General features: G+C 41.3%; 3 protein-coding genes across 3 annotated transcripts; 2 read left to right on the top strand and 1 right to left on the bottom strand.

Annotated features, from left to right (window-relative positions):
* Nucleotides 1–4309: 4309 nt before the first annotated feature.
* On the top strand, nt 4310–4906 carry LOC129527888 (TATA-box-binding protein-associated factor 11-like protein 13). The gene has a single exon (XM_055366874.1). It carries the CDS (start codon nt 4310–4312, stop codon nt 4904–4906), a length of 597 nt encoding a protein of 198 aa, XP_055222849.1.
* A 4151-nt stretch (nt 4907–9057) lies between these two features.
* On the bottom strand, nt 9058–10168 carry LOC115931279 (histone H3.X). The gene is made up of 2 exons (XM_031003497.3): nt 10038–10168; nt 9058–9945 (listed from the first exon to the last, which is right to left on the bottom strand). Exon 2 carries the CDS (start codon nt 9856–9858, stop codon nt 9415–9417), a length of 444 nt encoding a protein of 147 aa, XP_030859357.2. The 5' UTR covers nt 9859–9945; nt 10038–10168; the 3' UTR covers nt 9058–9414.
* A 6189-nt stretch (nt 10169–16357) lies between these two features.
* Nucleotides 16358–16954, top strand: LOC129527886 (TATA-box binding protein associated factor 11 like protein 2). The gene has a single exon (XM_055366872.2). The coding sequence runs from the start codon at nt 16358–16360 to the stop codon at nt 16952–16954; it is 597 nt and encodes a 198-aa protein (XP_055222847.2).
* Nucleotides 16955–20078: the final 3124 nt, after the last annotated feature.

Genomic DNA, 20078 nt, shown 5'->3' with positions numbered 1-20078 from the left:
GTTCTACCATGAAGGGAACTCATCTTTCCCAGCTCCCTTTTATATTGTTCAGCTAAAAAAGGAAGCATCAAAATAATTTGTAAGCACTGTGTTGGTTTTTGTAAACTTCAGATTCGTTTTAGAGTCATCAGAGAGCTAACTTCTGCTTATACCTATTTGATACCCAACAAGAAATTTTGCGACAATAAAATGAAACACTTATGGTCTCTGAATATCATAAACAGTTTCAGTTATGTGTTTAAATTCAGTATCTGTGTAATAATTAAAGAAATCACAACAGGATAAACCAAGTAGGAAATAAGTGCCTGGAACTATGCTTGGTAGATTTAGGGCATCTGAGGCATTGACCGGTTTTCTGAAAGACCATGACAGTTAAGAAATTCCCTGCCAGGGATAAAATTAAAAAAAAAATACTTGAAAATATCAGATCTTTCATGTCTAGGCAGGAAGAGTTTAAATTTTGTACATATCCACACCATTTCCTCCATGACACATAGCATGTAGAAAAATGTTCAATAGATATTTGTTGAAAATATTTTTTGAGTATGTATTCAAAAAAGAGGATACATCTAAAAAGAGCCTGTCAAGGATCTGAAAAACAGCCACCTAATTGGTATGTTTCTTTCTTATTTTTAATTTGAAAACCAGAGCCACATCATTATTTTGGGGGAGTAACAGTTTTACAACTTTCCTCTGCCAGCACCTTTATAGATGTATCCAGAAAGGCTCTGATTGTCATGAATGCTTTTGCAAACATTCTGCAAAATAATAACGGCAGTTCTGACATAAATTTTTTTTAATTTAATTGGGCATAGAACAGAAATGGAAGAAATGCTTTAAAAACATTACAAGGGATTTCAGAGCAAGAATAATGCTCTGAAATAAGCATAATGGGATGAAGAATGATGACACTTTTTGGTGGAAAAAATTTTAAGTGCTTTTATCCTTTTAAAAAGCAATTCAAAAATTATCCTGACACTGATGCTTAGAAAGTGTCTGTAATTTTTCTCTGGAGCACTATAAAATATGAGCTGGTTCTCCCCCATCTGTGATAGTTTACATGGAAGGTTATCTAATCTGTGCAGAAGATCATGTCTTTTTTTTTTTTTTTTTTTTTTGAGGCTGAGTCTTGCTCTGTCACGCAGGCTGGAGTGCATGGGTGCAATCTCTGCTCACTGCAACCTTTACCTCCTAGGCTCAAGCTATCTTCCCACCTCAGCCTCCCAAGTAGCTGAGACTACAGGCACAGGCTTCCACGCCCAGATAATTTTAGTATTCTTTGTATTAGCCTGGTGCAAAAGCAATTGAGGTTTTTGCAATAAATACAGGTTTTCACTATCTTGCCTAGGTTGGTCTCCAGATCCTGGGCTCAAGTGATCTGCCTGCCTTGGCCTCCCAAAGTGCTGGGATTATAGGTGTGAGCCAGTAAAATATTTTGGAATAATGCAGCATATATCTTGTTATTTATAAACGTTATTTATGTGCTATATTTTGTATATTAAATATTAGAAATTTAATTCTTGCTTTTTAGATAAAAATAAGTATAAATGGACATTAATTTTTTTCTTTATGCCTCAACTATCTTGCATATTTCTTGGGGTATATAGCCTTTTCATCCCCACTTCATTTTAGAAATCATAAATGTAGGCCTTTCTCTAGCCTGTAGGTAAAGAACCACATAGTCTTTAAGAGACAAATGGGGGCTATAAAAAGCTTAGATACATTCAGTCTCTCCTTAGAGTATAATGAGAGATAACTGTATACAGTAGTTGATTTTTATTAATAGATTATGTATCTCTGTTTTATTTCAGGGGTTAATTTTCAAGTTTTGGATGGTTCTCCCTCTTTGAGTTACCATTTGTTTCTGCTTATAATCTACTGATCATGCCTTTAGGACTAAGTAAATATTGAAAAGGGAAAGCCTTAGATGGCTTGCGAAGGCTCTGATGTAAATATGTGTTGCTGAGACGGGGAAGTGAAGGTGTTGGATTATGCATGACTTTCACATGTGTTCTTATACCACATTCATGCCCCTTCAGGTGAGTTAAGTAAAACTGGTTACTTAGTATCAAGGTATAATAAGGTCTCAGAACTTTGAGTCACTCTTTTCATTGACTGTCATAGATTCCATTTTAAGCTCTGTTTATTGAAGACTATCACTATGTTATTCTCATTGTTAATCTTATTCCTGAAGCACCAGTAATCCAAGTGATTAGATTATCCTTAATGTTACAGCACGGAAAAATTTTCAACAATGTTAATATTAAACGTACTTGCATTAAATATCATTGTCACATGAGTTCCAGGTCTTGCTATCATGTTCTGCATTCAATTAAATACCAGAAGGCAAGTCAAAGAAGCCCATATCAAACATGGACCAATTTTTACATTGAAGTATTAAAATCTATTTTCTTTAATACTTAGTATGATGTTAATTAGAGGCCAATATAATAAAATGTAAATTTATTTTTATTTTCTCAAAAAATAAAGAAAACCCATCAAAGGAATGCTTCAACTACTTGATTCAAGTACAGACTAATATCTTCATATGCAGTGAAGTGCTGCCAAGTTCTCAGATTCTTTTAGGACCTTAGATTTTTGTACCAGCAAAATCAGAATTAGGAAAGAAATGTTGAGAAAGCAAATTGCTTAGAATTTGAGTAATTCTAAGTTTAACATTTATACTAATTTGTTGAACTGAGAAGTTGAGTAATTCTCAGTTTAGTAATTAATGGCATAAATAAAGTATGGGGGGCATTGGTCTTTAATCTTTAAAAGTTTTAAAATCTTTATAGTCCTCATATATTTTGATGTAGACATCTAAGTTTTCATTATGAGTTTAAACAGTTGCAAAAGATGTTTGACATATTGCAAATTCTGTTATTTAAAGATAAAATAACTAGATCATTATTTTAAATATGTTCAGCATAATGGCAATAATATAGTAATTTCATATCTGCTACCAAATATTTTAAAATATATGAAAGCTCTTTAAAAGTCAGGTATTTTAGTGTCTACTTTATCTTCTGAACTAATTTTATGCTTTTTGCCCAACTTAATTTTCTCCAAATGTGATACATATTTTTGTGCTTGAAATAGTTTTATCCCTTACATGCTTCTCTGCAACCTGTGTATACATACATGTATATAATATAAAAATTGAAATAAATATTTCCATATTCCCCTTACCAACCCAGTTTATCCTCAGAGTACCTGATAAATGACTTGTTGCTGAATCAGTGGGGGATTTTTGCTCAGACATTTAAGTTGTCTAACACACAACTTCATAAAATGTCAAATTTTCAGAGAAAATATGTTCTTTATTATTGTGAAATGCAAACATTCAGAATATCTGAGGCAGACAGAATTCTGAAATGTCCCATGCATTTCCTGCCCCTCAGTGGCACGCCCCGCATCTGCCCCTCCCCTGAGTGTGGATGAAACCATGAAATTAATGTGCTATAAATCCCTGATTAGGTTAGGAATACCCTGAAACAATGGACATTAAGTACTGGGTATAATTCAATCATCTGAGTTATCATAATGAGAGATAACTGTATACAGTAGTTGATTTTTTTAAAAATATTATGTATCTCTGTTTTATTTCAGGGGTTAATTTTCAAGTTTTGGGTAATTTCCCCTCTTTGAGTTGCCATTTGTTTCTGGTTATAACCCCTGAAATAACCGTGCTCTCCAGCCAGAGGGAGATTTGCCCCCCTTCCCCCATGCGGGAGATTCTCCTGTGGCGGCTCTGCAGATCCAGGGAGCCCCACGACCAGACCTGGGAGAAACTTTGGAAGCTGAGAGCATCCTCACAGCAGCAGGCAGAACAGACAAGTGGGCCTGGGTCTCACAACCCTAAGGCATTGAATTTCACCATGGAATCAGATCACAGCCAGACCTTTCCCAGGTCAAGGCAACGTCCACGCAGCCAGGCCCACCATAGAGGTCCGTTGTTCGACCTTGAGCAGGAGGCAGTCACTTGGCCTAGTGGGACTTCTGACCTGTGAGCTGGGGTTTGATTTAAATATCCAAAATTTGTGAGAACTTATTATGCATTGATCTAAAACTAACATACTCTCCATCCACAAGTTTCTTCACATTGTGGAAGTGAGAAAAACCAGTGTGTGTGTTTGTGTGTGGGAGTGGGAGGCAGGGAGCTGTGTCCAGTTGTGGCTAAACTATGGCTCAGCAGAAACACAGCAGCCAAAATCTTTGAAAGGTTCTCATTGCAGATCCATAATCAAACAACCCCAGCCAGAACTTCTGCCTCTACAGCGCTGTCATGGAGCAGACCTGAATCTCACCCATGGAGACCGGCAGGCAAGCAGGTGTGTCTGCTGAGATGTTCGCCATGCCCCGAGGTCTGAAAGGCAGCAACAAGGATGGGATCCCTGAGGACCTAGATGGGAACTTGGAAGAACCAAAGGATCAGGAAGGTGAGCTCAGGAGTCAGGATGTCATGGACCTCACAGAAGGTGACAAAGAAACCTCAGCCTCAGCTCCTCCTGCAGCCAAAAGGCTGAAAACAGATATGAAAGGAAAGAAGGAGAGGAAGCCCACCGTGGATGCAGAGGAGGCTCAGAGGATGACAACCCTGCTGTCTGCCATGTCTGAGGAGCAGCTGTCCCGCTACGAAGTGTGTCGCCGGTCAGCTTTCCCAAGAGCACGCATTGCGGGTCTGATGCGGGCTATCACTGGCAGTTCGGTGTCTGAGAACGCGGCCATTGCCATGGCTGGAATAGCCAAGGTCTTTGTTGGGGAGGTGGTGGAAGAGGCCCTGGACGTGTGTGAGATGTGGGGAGAGACGCCCCCGCTGCAGCCCAAGCATTTAAGGGAGGCTGTTCGCAGGTTAAAGCCCAAGGGCCTCTTCCCCAACAGCAACTACAAAATAATCATGTTCTAGGCCCAAGGCCAGAGGGAAAGGTTTGTTTGTGCAGGAATAAGTATTGCATCCAGTCTGCTATGATAGGACTATGTTTGCTGGAGCTTCTGCATCTGTCTACCCTGGATTTAGCCACAATCTTCCTCAAACTGTGACATTGTTTCATAATCACCTTGACTAAATATTTGGGTCGCCTAGGACATATTGAGTCATTTTTATGTGTCTTCCTAGTTGGAAGAAGAAAGATGCATGGGTCTTGATCATCCTGTAGACAGATAGCTGCTTTCAGAGAGGGAAATCCCTTCTAAGAGTCTTGTATGGTTTCATACTGAAGCCTGGAGTTGCTGTGTCTTAGCTTGTGTGCTGGGTTTCAATAACTGAAGCCTCCAGAAACTTTTCCCTAGTGATATTCTGCCCTGAAGTCTGTGCCTGAGCAGGGGCACTGGAATTGTTGTCCTTGTATGTATTTTAAATTCTGGTATGGATTTAGGTGACTCATCTTAAAAACAGTTAAACTGTTAAACTGTTTTCCAACCTGCAGAAATAAAGATAAAATCACAAAGCATTTTTTTCTCTCATTTGACTGTTCTCATATTCCTACCTACTGTGCTTTATGTCAGCCAGTGATCCTTTACATTATTATAAAGTAACATAATACAGGAGCATCTTATAAGACTAGAGTGACAGAAACAGAATCCAAATACCACCTTTCTGCAAAGAGCCATTCGTAATGATCATCTAAGCAGTTTAAAAGACACAGATAGAAAGAGTGTATTGATAGTTCAGGTTTGCTGTGGTGCTTCTATAGGTACCCAAATTTAGTTCAAAACATTGCTTTAGAGTATTCTTTTTTTTTTTTTTTTTTTTTTTTTGAGATGGAGTCTCACTCTATCGCCCAGGCTGGAGTGCAGTGGCATGATTTTGGCTCACTGCAAGCTCTGCCTCCCAGGTTCACGCCATTCTCCTGCCTCAGCCTCCCGAGTAGCTGGGACTACAGGTGCCCACCACCATGCCCGGCTAATTTTTTGTATTTTCAGTAGAGACGGGGTTTCACCATGTTAGCCAGCATGGTCTTGATCTCCTGACCTCGTGATGGGCCTGCCTAGGCCTCCCAAAGTGCTGGGATTACAGGCGTGAGCCACTGCGCCCAGCCTAGAGTATTCTTGATTTTATTCATTCTACCAGTGATCCATTCAGAAAATCAAACCCGAGTACAGCAACAGAGGAAAAGAAGTTATTAAAATACCAGACAAAGTAGGTTCATCATGAGTTACAAAGTTATTCCACACTCCACTTTTTCATACTCTATGTTACCTTTTCTGTGGAAAAGGGTACTTTTTCATCATAGACTAAAGACCTGAGATTTATTATGGAATCACCGTGAACCTTCCCAGCACAGCTCACAGATATCCACGGTGCTATTTCAGTCTGTTTACCTTTGCCATGTGCCCCCTGAATCACAGAGTATAAGCAAAAAGATCTAAAAGCCCCCACAGTTCAGTCTCTCACATTGAGTGGAGAATAACATCTATTCTTTCTTCTTGAAGCCAAAGATACCTCCACAAAATGTTGTTTTATTTCCTCATACACTCAGCTTTTGCTCTTAAAATAGAACTTATTGTACATAGAATCTATCTTTGGCTGAGCATTACATAAATTTCTACATTTTACCAAGCATGGGGAAATTCTGTTTCATACCTCCATATTCTGACATTGTTTAGCTTTCATTTTATTTTACCAACTTCCATGTAAAGGCATCTAACAAGTTAGACCAGTATGTCTTAGAGAGACACAAGCAGGGCACAGGTTCTTGGAAGAACTGGTGGAGATGGGAAGGCTCTCTCAGGAATTAAAGTGCTTGAGCAACCAAAAGAAGTAAGACCCAAGAGACTCATTGTCTCCCAGTTGTTAGATTGCTGTCAGCTCATTCCTTTCCCATGGCATTGAGGAGTCTTGGGAGCTGTGTTCTGGCAGATGTGGCAGGCCTAGCAGTCTCTTAACACTAGAGTAAAGAAAACCTGGCCCAAGTAGCCTGAAGTGGGGATGAGCCACTGCAGAGAGCAGTGACAGTGGTGATTGGACACACAAGCTTAGAACATTTTTCTGGCCCCCCATAGAACTCAATGCTTTGAGTGGGGTCTGAGTAAAGCTGAACTGCTGAAAACAGAAACAAGTTCCCATCAAGATCTCAGAGGTCAGCTCAGGAGCAGGAACACAGCGCTGTTTCTCAAAGAGGAAAAATGGATTAGCTGGGAAGGTTCAGTGTCCCTACACATTCAAAATCTTCTCAATATGTAATATCACATAGCCACAGCTCTTGAGAAAGGAATCTGTAGAAGGTGGTATCTTTCTAGGCAAAATCTTTGTTAGCTTTCATGGCTGGTTGTATTACATGTTAATGACAATAAAGTTTTTCCTGGAGCTTCATCACTATTCTTAAAGTCTATCTGATAATGTGCCTTTGTAGACTGCCTAGAAAAATGTGCTGTCTGGTAAGGTGGTGATGAAATTTCTAACAAGTAAAGTGACTGTACTTGACTATTTTCAATAATTCAATATTTTGGGATAAGCTTAACACCCTCACTGTCTGCCTTTGCCCCTATAAAAGTACTTAGCATATGCCCAAATAAAGTTTAAGCAATCTATCTCCACTATTCTCAAGCACATGATATCTAGGGTCTAGTCTTTAAAAGTACAAAGTAAAAAGTTTAAAAGTATAACTCGCAAAAAGTTGTACCCAAACTAAAAAAGCTGAAATGATAAATTGATGGATTTGTGTTTTTTACAGAAGAGAGTACAATGCAGAGTGCTAACATACATATATAGCAGGGCTCTTAGAAAATGAATGCAGTCAAATCTTTTGTAATAGTTTCTTAAGTAACATGAATATTAGAGAGACGATTCATGAAATTTTAAGCTAGTGTCATGTCTAGGAATATCAAGACATAGCCAGCATTTTGTAAAAAATATTTTTTTAAACAAATCTATTAATGAGATAGATAAGGTGTTTTTTTTTTCTAATTACTTAGTTTTTCTTAGTCACATATTCAAGGGAACATACTAATGTTTGGTAAAATGGTGTTTGTCAAATTCTACTTCTCACTTTCACCTACCGTGCCATATTCAACTATTGTAAGTACTGGAAATTCAAGTATTGTTCATTTTAATATACTTTCACCAAAGTAGTATTTTTTATGAGAAAGCCATAATCTCATCAGTAAGCCCTTTCTAACAGAAAATATGAACTAGTAACTGATTATCCAACAGAAAATCCGACAGAAAATATGAACAAGTAACTGATTATGAGAAGAAAAGAAAACCCAGAAATAATCCTAAGGCAGAGCAACTTCAGGCTTCAGTGTGAAACCATCACAGTCTCTTGGGAGGTGTTTCTCTCTCAAAGAAGCTGTCTGTTCAAAAGGTGCTCAGGGACCATGCACTTTTCTCCTTCTAACTAGGAAGATGTAGAAAAATGATTCAATTCACTCAAGGAGAGAGAAATATTTAGCCAAAGTGATTATGAAAAAGGCTGCTTCCATGATTTAGGTGAGACCATGTCAGAGTTTGAGGAAGATGTTAAAATTGAGGGTGACTCCAGGGTAGACTGAGCTATGGAAGCTTCAGCACACAGTATTCTGTCATGGGAAGATGGAGCCGGTACTTATTCCCTCAGGAACAGGATTACTTTTCTAGTCTTGGGCTGGAAATCACATAATTTTTTGGTACTTCATAAAAATGTGGCTCTTAAACTTGAATGTGCAGGCAGGCTTTCTCAGGGGCATCTCTTTTTCAAATCTCACACATGTCCAGAGCCTCTTTTACAACCTTTGTGTCCAAGGCCTTGACCATTCCAGCCATGACATTGACCACATTCCGGAATTTAGACCACCAGGGATGGACTGCATCAGACGCCCAATGGGTGCCTCTGACTCCCTTCAACATACAGATATACCACACTGGATTTTACCCACACTGCCTTTCATAGTGTGCATTGACTTGTAAATAGAGAGTCTATTTAAATTGTAGAAAATGAAGTTTAATGTATTTTCATAGCAAACTAGCGGAAACATCACAGGAGACAGGGAACATTGAAAACACAGAGTTGCATACATAAAACCTCCAAGTATACCTGGAATCTATTGTTTCATAAAATGCAATAAACATCTTTTAGCTCAAATTAATAAGAAATTTATTTTGTTTACAGAACCCGTATGCAGACATAGTAAAGAAAAAAAATAAGATTTCTTTATAATTTTATAGAGTTGAACTGAAACTCGCTCACAGAGACATTTCCACTTGACACTGGTGCCTTGGGAGCCTCAAAGTAGATGAGACGTTTACTAACAAGCACACACAAACACAACCGCCACCTGATTTCTGCCTGCGTTTCCCCTGGCAATCTTATGCTTAGCTACCTTTGGACCCCCGGAGGGAAAAGAAACCAAAACAGAACAAAACTTCTCACATCAGAACTACCAGTTACGGGGGGAGAGAAAAAAGAAAACACAAGCAAACAGAAAAGAAGTCCTCTAGAGTGCAAGGTTTCCCAGGAGCGTGGGCTCTCCGGCACCCTCTCCACGGAGGCGGCGGGCCAGCTGCATGTCTCGGGGCATAATTGTGACGCGCCTGGCATGGATAGCACACAGGTTGGTGTCTTCAAAGAGTTGCACCAGGTAGGCCTCGCTGGCCTCCTGCAGGGCGCCAATGGCCGCGCTCTGGAAGCGCAGGTCCGGCCTGATGGCCTGGGCGATCTCGCGCACCAGGCGCTGGAAGGGCAGCTTGCGCAGGAGCAGCTGCGTGGACTTCTGGTACTTTCTGATTTCCCGCAGCGCCAGGGTGCCAGGCTTGTAGCGGTGAGGCTTCTTGATCCCTCCTGTAGGCGGCGCCCTTTTTCTGGCGGCTTTGGTGGCCAGGGGCTTCCTGGGGGCCTGCCAGGCGGTGGCTTTGCGGGCGGTCTGCTTGGTGCGTGCCATGTTGTGGGGCCTTGTGCTCTCTCCTCTCTGAGGCTGAGCCTGGCCTGCTGCAGGCAGTACTGGCGTCAGAAAACAAGGGCAGTGGTGCTGTGAACAGGATTCAGAGAGCCTGTGAGTTGAGATCCATGCGCAGGACTCTCCCACACACTTAACCTCTGCCAACCCAACCCCACACTTACCAGCTCTCAGGTCTGTGGGTCGGAGGCCGCGCTGCTTAGTCTTCCCGGAAGGTCTTGGGTTTCCTTGGTCTACACAGCAGCAGCCAGGAATCTCCCTCGCAGGCAGTCTCTTTCTGACTGGAGATCTCTGTGGTCTCAGTAAAGCCCTACCTCTTATAAGGAGCTCAGATGATTGCATTAGACCCACCCAGCTCCCTTCCATTGTACTCACTGCTTCACTAGATCCTCAACCTCATCAGGGCTGTGAAAACCCAATCGAGTCCCTGGGTTCTGCACACACCCCAGGGAGGGAGGAACCTCTGCCGTGTGCATCATGGGAGGGATGGTAGGTGTGAGTTAGAAAAAATTCTGGGTGCCAAGGAGATTCTGAAAGTTTACATTTCACGACCATCATGGAAGTCATTACAATGAAAAAGACATTTGAATAAAGTTGCATGTTACCCGACATTGGTGACTGCTGCAAAACACCGAGGGTGCGATCATGAGGTGTCTCTCAGGTTCCCTGAGGATGAGGTGAAACGGGGAGGGAAAGACGGAACACCTAAATGATCACTCCTCTAACAGGGATGCTCCTGGGGGCATTTTTCTCCCCCAAAATGACATTCATGGGAATCTGCGGGTAGCCTTCAGGCAAAGCTGTGGCTTTTTGATCAAATGGTCCTATGTGCCTGTCACTGAGGCTCTCTGGATCTTTTTTTTTTTTTTTTTAACCTTGGTACCAGTAGCAGTATATTGTTAACTATAGTCACCACGTTGTACAATAATTCTTGAGCTTGTTCCCCCATGTAACTGACGTGTTGTGTGTTTTGACCAACATCTCCTCAAATTCCCCATCCCCAGCCACCACAGCCCCAGACAACCATCTTTCTTATTTTTTTGCATCTATCAGATTAACTTTGTGAGATTCCAGGTATCATGGAGACCATGCAGTGTTTGTATTCTTATGCCTGGCTTATTTCACTTAGCATGATGTTCTCCAAGTGCACCCATGTGTACACAAAGGACAAGATTTCCTTCTTTAAGGCTGCATAGTATTCCCTTGTGTATGTATATCGGATTTTCCTCATCCTGTTATCTGCTTTTGGACATTTAGGTGGATTCCCTATCTTAGGTCTTGTAAATAGCACTGCAATGAACAGGGGAGTATAGATATCTCTTCAATAGACTGATTTCATTTCCTTTTCATACACACTTCCCAGTGTGGGATTGCTGGATCATATGGTAGCTGTATTTATGTAGTTTTTGGAGGAAGTTCCATACTGTTTTCTAGAATGGCTCCCTAATTTACATTCCCAGGAATAATGCAAGGGTTCCCTTTCCTCCACATCCTCATCAACAAGTGTTGTCCTTTGATGTTTTGATCACAGCCATTCTAAAGAGTGTGAGGTGATGCCTTCTTTTAGATTTTATATGCATTTCTCTGAAGATTGGTGACATCGAGCATATATATATATATATATATATATATATATATATATATATATACACACATGCCTGCTGGCCTCTTGTATATCTTCTCTCCTGAGATGTCTATTATTTAGGTCCTTTGCCCAGTTTTAAAATTGTGTTGTTTCTTGCTGTTGAGTCCTTTGAGTTCATGGTATATTTTGAACAGTAACTAATTAATGCCTTATTGGATATAGTGTTTGCAAGTATTTTTTCTCACGATGATTTTGTCTCTTCATGGTGTTAATTATTTCTTTTACTGTGCAGAATTTTTTTTCATTTGGATGCAATCCATTTGTCTATTTTCCCTTTTGCTGCCTGTGTGTTTGGGACATATTTCAAAAATTATTGGCTTAACCAATGTCAATGAGGATGTCCCCTGTTTTCTTCTAGTAGGCTCATAGTTTAAAGTTTTGACTATATTTTGGTTGATTCTTGTGTATGGCAAGAGATTAGGGCCCAATTTCATTTTCCTGCCTGTAGATACCCAGTTTCCTATCACCACTGATGGAAGAGACTGTCCTTTTGTCATTGTGTGTTGTTGGCACGTTTGTAAAAATGTAATTGGCTGTACACATTTGGAGGGATTTCTGGGCTCTCTACTCTGTTCCACTGGCTTTGATTTCTGTTTTGATGCCATTCTTATGCCATTTTTGTTTCTACCGCTTGATAGAATACTTTGAAGCAAGGAAGGCATGGATTTTTTTATTTTCTCTATGGTTTGCCCTATGACAGCACCACTCAGACAGATGTCAAACAGATATAGATTTTTTTGCTTTTTCAGCTTTTTACTGATTGTTAAGACAGAGTAATGACATGGAATCTTTCTTTATGGGCCATCCTGAAAACTGGAACTCCATTTTATTGTTGCTATACATTTGTTACAGTTTATCTTATATTCAAGATATATGATCAATTACTTGTTCATATAATGACAAATAGGGTTCAGTTATACAAAATATTTAATGTCCAAATCCTACAGAGAGAGCAAATTTTGTTTTTAATTTCTGTATTTCTTAATCATTTGAAAAATAAAGTAAAAATGGAATATTATCTAAAATAAAATATATTATTATTATATGCATTTCCATTTTAGAGAAGGACAAAACAGAGATCAATATGTTATTTCAGTCATAAACAAAGGTTACTTTGGGACCAGTTCTTTGGAGGTGAAGGCGTGGAAATGAATGCAGAGGTTAGACAGGGTTTCTTTGGTCTGCGTTTCTCTGTCTAGATTTCCATATGGCTCCTAGAGTGTGTTACCATTCTAACATCCTCAAAGATTGCTCTCTGACATGAAGCAATTTTGGCCAGAACGTGAAAAAAATCATTGTAGAGGAAAATCTGGTATTTAATTTAATTTTTATTTTTGCAAGTTCAAAACTGTTGATTCCCCGGGCAAAGTTATGAAAAGTATAAATGTTTATAAGGGGAACTATTCCAATGCTTTTAGAAAGCCAGGGCCTTCAGGAAAAAGTATTATAAGGGACGACTCTGTTGTATCTCCTACAAATCATATAGGAGCAAAAACATCCTAAGTCATAGCAACTTCAGAATTCAGTGTGATTTCATCACAGTCTCTGAGAAGAGTTTCTTTTCTCTTTGTGAAAACAGCTCCCCATTCACAGGATTCTCGAGGCTAATGCACCATTCTTCTCTCAACCAGGAAGCCCCAGAACAATGCCTGAGCATGCGTGGACCTCAGAGCTCCAAATATGATGGTGATGATTGTTACTAATTTTGAGACAGGGTCTCACCCTGCTGGCCAGGTGTGAGGGCAGTGGCGCCATCTCTGCTTACGGCAACCTCCACCTCTGAAGCGCAAGCGATTCTCCTACCACACACTCCAGAATGAGTAGGTGAAACAGCAGGAACTAGTGACCATGCCCAGCTAATTTTTTTTTTTTTTTTTTTTAAAGGGAGGCAGTCTGGAACTCTAGTTCAAGTGATTTGCCAGGTCGGCCACCCAAAATGCTGGGATAACAGGAATAAGCCACTGTGCACGGTCTGAGATACAAATATGATTGAAAGGGATGATCAAACAGGCTGCTGCCTTCATCTGGGTGTAACCAATGTAAGATGTAAGAAAGATGTTAAATCATGGGTAAGTCCAGGATGGGCTGAGATACTGAAGCTCCAGCATAGAAAGTGTGCTCTCATAGAAAGACTAGAAGCAGTACTTTCTCCTCTAAAATCAGGCCTTTCTATCTGGGCTGGGATCTGGAGGAAGATGGGGTTTTTTTTTTTTTCTCGATGTTGGGGTAATGGGCCCTGGGCTGTCCCCTGTGAAAGGCTTGGGCTGCAGCAGGTGTGTGTCTCCCCACATCTCACACATCTCCAGTGCCTCTCCTACCAGCTCGTGGACCAAGACTTGGGTCATTCCAGCCATGGCTATGGCCATGACCACGTTCTACGACACTGAACTGCTGGTGATGGACTGCATCGGACTTCCAAAGGCTGCCTCTCTCCCTTTTCCACCCACAAACAGACCTACACTGGTTTTTCTGCCTCCCATAATGTGAAGCGACTGTGGATAAAGAGTATTTTCACATTTTAGAAAGTAGAGATCAATGTTTGTTCATAGCAAACCAGCAGGAGCAGTCTTTGAAACATGGAGCTGCATATAGAAAAAGTTAAAGTGTGGATCCCATCTACTGTTTGATCAATTGCAGGAGACACTGTCTATTTGGCACCTATACGTTTACTTGGTTTTCAATAATATTAAGGAACTCATTTCTCCACAATTGTTCTTGATGTGAAATGCAGAAACGTGTTCACTGAGACATTTCCACAAATGCATTAGACCCTCAATGTAGATTGAAAGTTTACAAACAAAACAAAATTGAAACACAGTCACTACCTGTGATTTCTGCTTCTGTTTTTATTCCCAGTCATATGCTTAGCTACTTTTTGACCCTATGCGAGAAACGATACTAACTCTGAACAGAACTTCTAACATCATATCTATCATTAACAGAGAGAAAACACAACACAACAAAAAAGAAACCATTAACAGAGAAAAACACAACACAACACAAAGGAACCATTTGCAATGCAAGATTTCCCAGGAATGTGGGCTCTTAAGCACCCTCTCCACGGAGGCTGTGGGCCAGCTGCATGTCTCTGGACATAATTGGGAAGCTCCTGGCATGGATGACACACAGTTTGGTATCTTACAAAAGTTCCGATCTAAATGTGTTGCTGGAAAAGAGGGGTTTCACCATGTTGTCCAGGCTGGTCTTGAACTCCTGACCTCAGGAGATCCACCCACCTCAGCCTCCCAAAATGCTGAGATTACAGGCATGAGCCACCACGCCAGACCAGTAATTTCATATCTTCTACCAACAATTTTTGAATAAACAAAAGCTCTTTAAAAGTCAGATATTTGAGTGCCTGCTTTATCTTCTGAAGTACTTTTTATGCCATTTCTCAACATAATATTCCCTAAATGTGATTTATGTCTCTGTGCACGACATAATTTTATGTCTCTTTGGTGCTTCCCTGTGACCTATGTATATATATACATGTAATATATAAATTGAAGTCTGGGCACAGTGGCTCATGCCTGTAATCACTTCACTTTGAGAAACCAAGAGGGGCTGATCACTTGAAGTCAGCAGTTCAAGACCAGCCTGGCCAAAATGGTGAAACCTCCTCTGTACTTTAAAAAATACAAAAATTATCGCAGCTTGGTGGGGTGCACATTTAGTCCCAGCTACTCTGGAGGCTGAGGCAGGAGAGTCGCTTGAGCCCAGGAGGCAGAGGCTGCAGTGAGCTGAGATCAGGCCACTGCAATCCAGCCTGGGGGACAGAGTGAGACTCTGTCTCAAAAATAAATCAATAAAATAAGATAAAATAAAATTGAAATAGTATTTTCATATTCCCCTCACCCAGCTCATTTTATTTTCAGAGTATTTGATAAAACACTTGTTTCCCTGTGAGTTAGAGATTTTTTTCTCAGACATTGAAGTTTTCTAATGTGCAACTTCATAAAATATCTCGTTTTTACTGTAAATAGTTTCTTTATTGTTGTGAAATGTGAACTTTGCGATTCTGTGAGGAAAACTGAATTCTGAAAGGCCCCCTGCATTTCCCACCACTCAGAGACTCGCCTTGCATCTGCCCCCCCTTGAGTGTGGGCAGAACCATGAATTGATGAGCCCGCCCAAATCCCTGATAAGGTTGGGGATACCCTGAACCATTAGCTGTTAAGTGCTGGGTCTAATTCAATCATCTGAGCTCTTTATAAGGGACTGAACCTCCCTGAGATTACATTCCCCTGTGGGAGATCCCTCATCACTGGCTGTGCAGACCCAGGGAGCCTCACAGCCCAGACCTGGGCAACACGTGTAGGAGCTGAGAGCATCCTCACGGCAGCAGGCAGAACAAACAAGTGGGCCTGGGGCTCACAACCCTAAGGCATTGTTGAATTCTGCCACCAGCTCGAATCAGATCGAAGCCAGACCCTTCTCAGGTGAAGGCAATGACCACACAAACAGACCCATCCTGGAAGTCCCTCTTGTGACTCTGAGCAGGAGGCAGTCACTTGGCCTAGTAGAACTTCTGACCTGTGAGCTGGTGTTTGTTTTAAATATCCAAAATTGGTGAGAATTCGTTCTGCATTGATCTAAAACTAATATACGCTCCATGCACAAGTTTCTTCACATTGTGGAAGTGAGAAAATTCGGTGTGTGTGTTTGTGTGTGGGAAGGGGAGGCCGGGAGCTGTGTCCAGTTGTGGCTAAACTATGGCTCAGCAGAAACACAGCAGCTAAAATCTCTGAAAGGTTCTCATCGCAGATCCATAATCAAACAACCCCAGCCAGAACTTCTGCCTGTACAGCTGCTGTCACGGAGCAGACTTGAATCTCACCCATGGAGACTGGCAGGCAAACAGGTGTGTCTGCTGAGATGTTCGCCATGCCCCGAGATCTGAAGGGCAGCAAGAAGGATGGAATCCCTGAGGACCTAGATGGGAACTTGGAAGAACCCAGGGATCAGGAAGGTGAGCTCAGGAGTGAGGATGTCATGGACCTCACAGAAGGTGACAATGAGGCCTCAGACTCAGCTCCTCCTGCAGCCAAAAGACTGAAAACAGATACCAAAGGAAAGAAGGAGAGGAAGCCCACCGTGGATGCAGAGGAGGCTCAGAGGATGACAACCCTGCTGTCTGCCATGTCTGAGGAGCAGCTGTCCCGCTACGAAGTGTGTCGCCGGTCAGCTTTCCCAAAAGCACGCATTGCGGCTCTGATGCGGGCTATCACTGGCAGTTCGGTGTCTGAGAACACCGCCATTGCCATGGCTGGAATAGCCAAGGTCTTTGTTGGGGAGGTGGTGGAAGAGGCCCTGGACGTGTGTGAGATGTGGGGAGAGACGCCCCCGCTGCAGCCCAAGCATTTAAGGGAGGCTGTTCGCAGGTTAAAGGCCAAGGGCCTCTTCCCCAACAGCAACTACAAAAAAATCATGTTCTAGGCCCAAGGCCAGATGGAGGGGTCTGTTTGTGCAGGAATAAGTACCGCATTCATCTTCCAATGACAGGACTGCCTTTGCTGGAGCTTCTGCATCTCAGTCCCACCTGGATTTACCCACCATCTCAGTGTCTTAAAATGTGAAGTTGCCCTTACCTGGATGAAGACAGCAGATTGTTTCATAGGAGCCTTGGCTAAATGTTTGGGCCTCCAAGGGCATATTCAGGTATTTTTCTCTGTCTTTCTAGTTGGAAGAATAAAGGTGCCTGGGCCTTGAGCATCCTGTGGACAGGGAGCTGCATTCAGAGAGGGAAGCCCTTTCCAGGAGATTTGTATGGATTCATGCTGAAGCCTGGTGTAGCTGTGTCTTAGCTTGTATGCTTATGTCTGGGTTTCAGTAAGTGAAGCCTCCAGAAATGTTTCCCAATTGTTGTCCTTCTCTGATTTTCAATGCCCATATGTATTTTTGTGAGTCATCACAAAAACAGTTAAACTCTTTTCCAAACTGCAGAAATAAAAATAAAATCACAAAGAATTTTTTTCTCTAAGTTGACTCTTCTATTCCTGCCTACTGTGCTTTATGTCAGCAAGTGACCCTTTACTTTATTATAATGTAATAGAGTATAGGTGCATCATGTAAGACTAGAGAGAAACCAATTCCAAAACCACCCTTCCTCAAGCCGCCATTTGTAATGATCATATGTGCAGTTTCAAAGACACAGACAGAGCCTATTGATACTTCACGTTCGCTACACATGGTGATTTTACCAGTGCTTCCGGAGACACTGAAATTTAGTTCCAAACATTGCCTTAGAGGATTCTTGATTTTATTCATTCTACCGATGATCCACTCAGAAAATCAAACCTGAGTACTGAGACACTGGAGAAGTTGTTAAAGTATCGGACCAAGTAGGTTCATCACGAGTGACAAAGTTATTCCATACTCTACTTGTACATACTCTGCTTTACCTTTATGATGGAAAAGAGTAATTTTTCATTATCGAATAAAGACCTGAGATTTATTATGGAATCACCGTGAGCCTTCCCAGCACATACAGCTCACAGATATCCACGGTGCTGTTTCAGTCTGTTTACTACTGCCATGTGCCCCCTGAGTCACAGAGTATAAGCAAAAAGGATGGAAAAGACCCCATAGTTCAGCTGTAATATTGAATGGAGAATAACATGTACTCTTTCTTCCTGAAGCCAAAGACACTCCCGTAAAATATAGTTTTATTTCTTCATACACTCAGCTTTTGCTCTTAAAATAGGACTTACTTTACACAGAATCTGCCTTTGAGTATTACACAAATTTCTCAACTTTACCGAGTATGGGGAAATTATTTCATACCTCCATATTCTGACATGGTTTAGCTTTCCTTTCATTTTACCAACTTTCTTGTAAAGGCATATAACAAGTTAGACCAGTGTGTCTTAGAGTCACAAGGAAGGTACAGGTTCTTGGAAGAACTGATGGAGATGGAAGGGCTCTCTCAGGAATTAAAGTGCTTGAGCAACCAAAAGAAGTATGATCCAAGAGACTTAATATCTCCCAGTCTTTAGATTGCTCTCAGCTCATTCCTTTTCCATGGCACTGAGCAGTCTTGGAAGCTGTATTCTGTCAGATGTTGCAGGTCTAGCACTTTCTGAACAGTAGAGGCAAAGAGAACCTGGCCCAAGCAGGTTGGTCTGCTGAGGTGGAGACAAGCATCTGTAGAGAGCAGTGCTGATGGTGATTCCACACACAAGGTTAGAACATTACAACATTTTTCTGGCCCCTCATAGAACTCAATAGTCTGAGTGGGGTCAGAGTAAAGCTGAACTGCTGAAGACAGAAACAAGTTCCCATCAAGGTCTCAGAGGTCAGCTCAGGAGCAGGAACACAGCTTTGTTCTCTCAGAGAGGAAAATTGGATTAGCTGAGAAGGTTCAGTGTCCTTACAAATCGTTTTTTTACTTTCAGTTTTGGGATCCATGTGCAGAATGTGCAGGTTTGTAACAAAGCTTTACATGTTCCCTAGTGGTTTGCTGCACCTATCAACCCATCATCGAGGCTTTAAGCCCCGCATGCATTGCATATTTGTCCTAATGCTCTCCCTTCCCTTGCCTCCCACCCCCTGACAGGCCACGCTGTGTGACGTTCCCCTCTCTGTGTCCATGTGTTCTCATTGATCAACTCCCACCTATGAGTGAGAACATGTGGTGTTTGGTTTTCTGTTCCTGTGTTAGTTTGTTGAGAATGATGGTTCCAGTGTGACCCGTGTCACTGCAAAGAACACGAGTTCATTCTTTTTTATGGCTCTATAGTATTCCATGGTGTATATATGCCACATGTTCTTTATCCAGTCCTTCACTGATGGGCATTTGGGTTGGTTCCATGTCTTTGCTATTGTAAACTGTGCCGCAATAAACATATATGTATGTGTTTTTATAGTAGAATGATTTATAATCCTTTGGGTATATACCCAGTAATGAGATTGCTGGGTCCAGTGGTATTTCTGGTTCTATATCCTTGAGGAATTGCCACACTGTCTTCCACAATGGTTGAACTAATTGACACTCTCACAGACATTGTAAAAGTGTTTCTATGTCTCCACGGCCTTGCCAGCATCTGTTGTTTCCTGACTTTTTAATAATCACATACGAAATCTTCTCAATATATAATACCATATAGCCACAGCTCTCAAGAAAGAAATCTGTAGAAAATGGTATCTTTCCAGGAGAAATCTTTGACAGCTTTCATGGCTGATTGTATTACATGTTAATGACAATGAAGTTTTTCCTGGAGCTTCATTACTATTCTTAAAGTCTATCTCATAATGTGCATTTGGAGACTGCCTAGAAAAATGTGGTCTCTGATTGGTGCTGGTAAAGTGGTGACAAGATACCTAACAAATAAAGTGACTGTACTTGACTATTTTCTATCATTTTCTATTTTGGGATAAGCTTAACATTCTCACTGCCTGCCTTTGCCCCCACAAGTAATTAGCATATGCCTAAATAAAGTTTAAGCAAGCTAGCTCCACTATTCCCAAGCACATATTATCTAGGGTCTAGTCTTTAGAAGTACAAAGCTTACAAGTACAACTACACAAAAAATTGTACCCAAACTACAAAGGCTTAAATGAT

Source organism: Gorilla gorilla, chromosome 19 (assembly GCF_029281585.2).
Source record: "Gorilla gorilla gorilla isolate KB3781 chromosome 19, NHGRI_mGorGor1-v2.1_pri, whole genome shotgun sequence".
Lineage (NCBI taxonomy): Eukaryota > Metazoa > Chordata > Mammalia > Primates > Hominidae > Gorilla > Gorilla gorilla.
The sequence above is the reverse complement of the archived record's forward strand: the minus strand, read 5'-3'. Positions and strand labels throughout refer to the sequence as shown.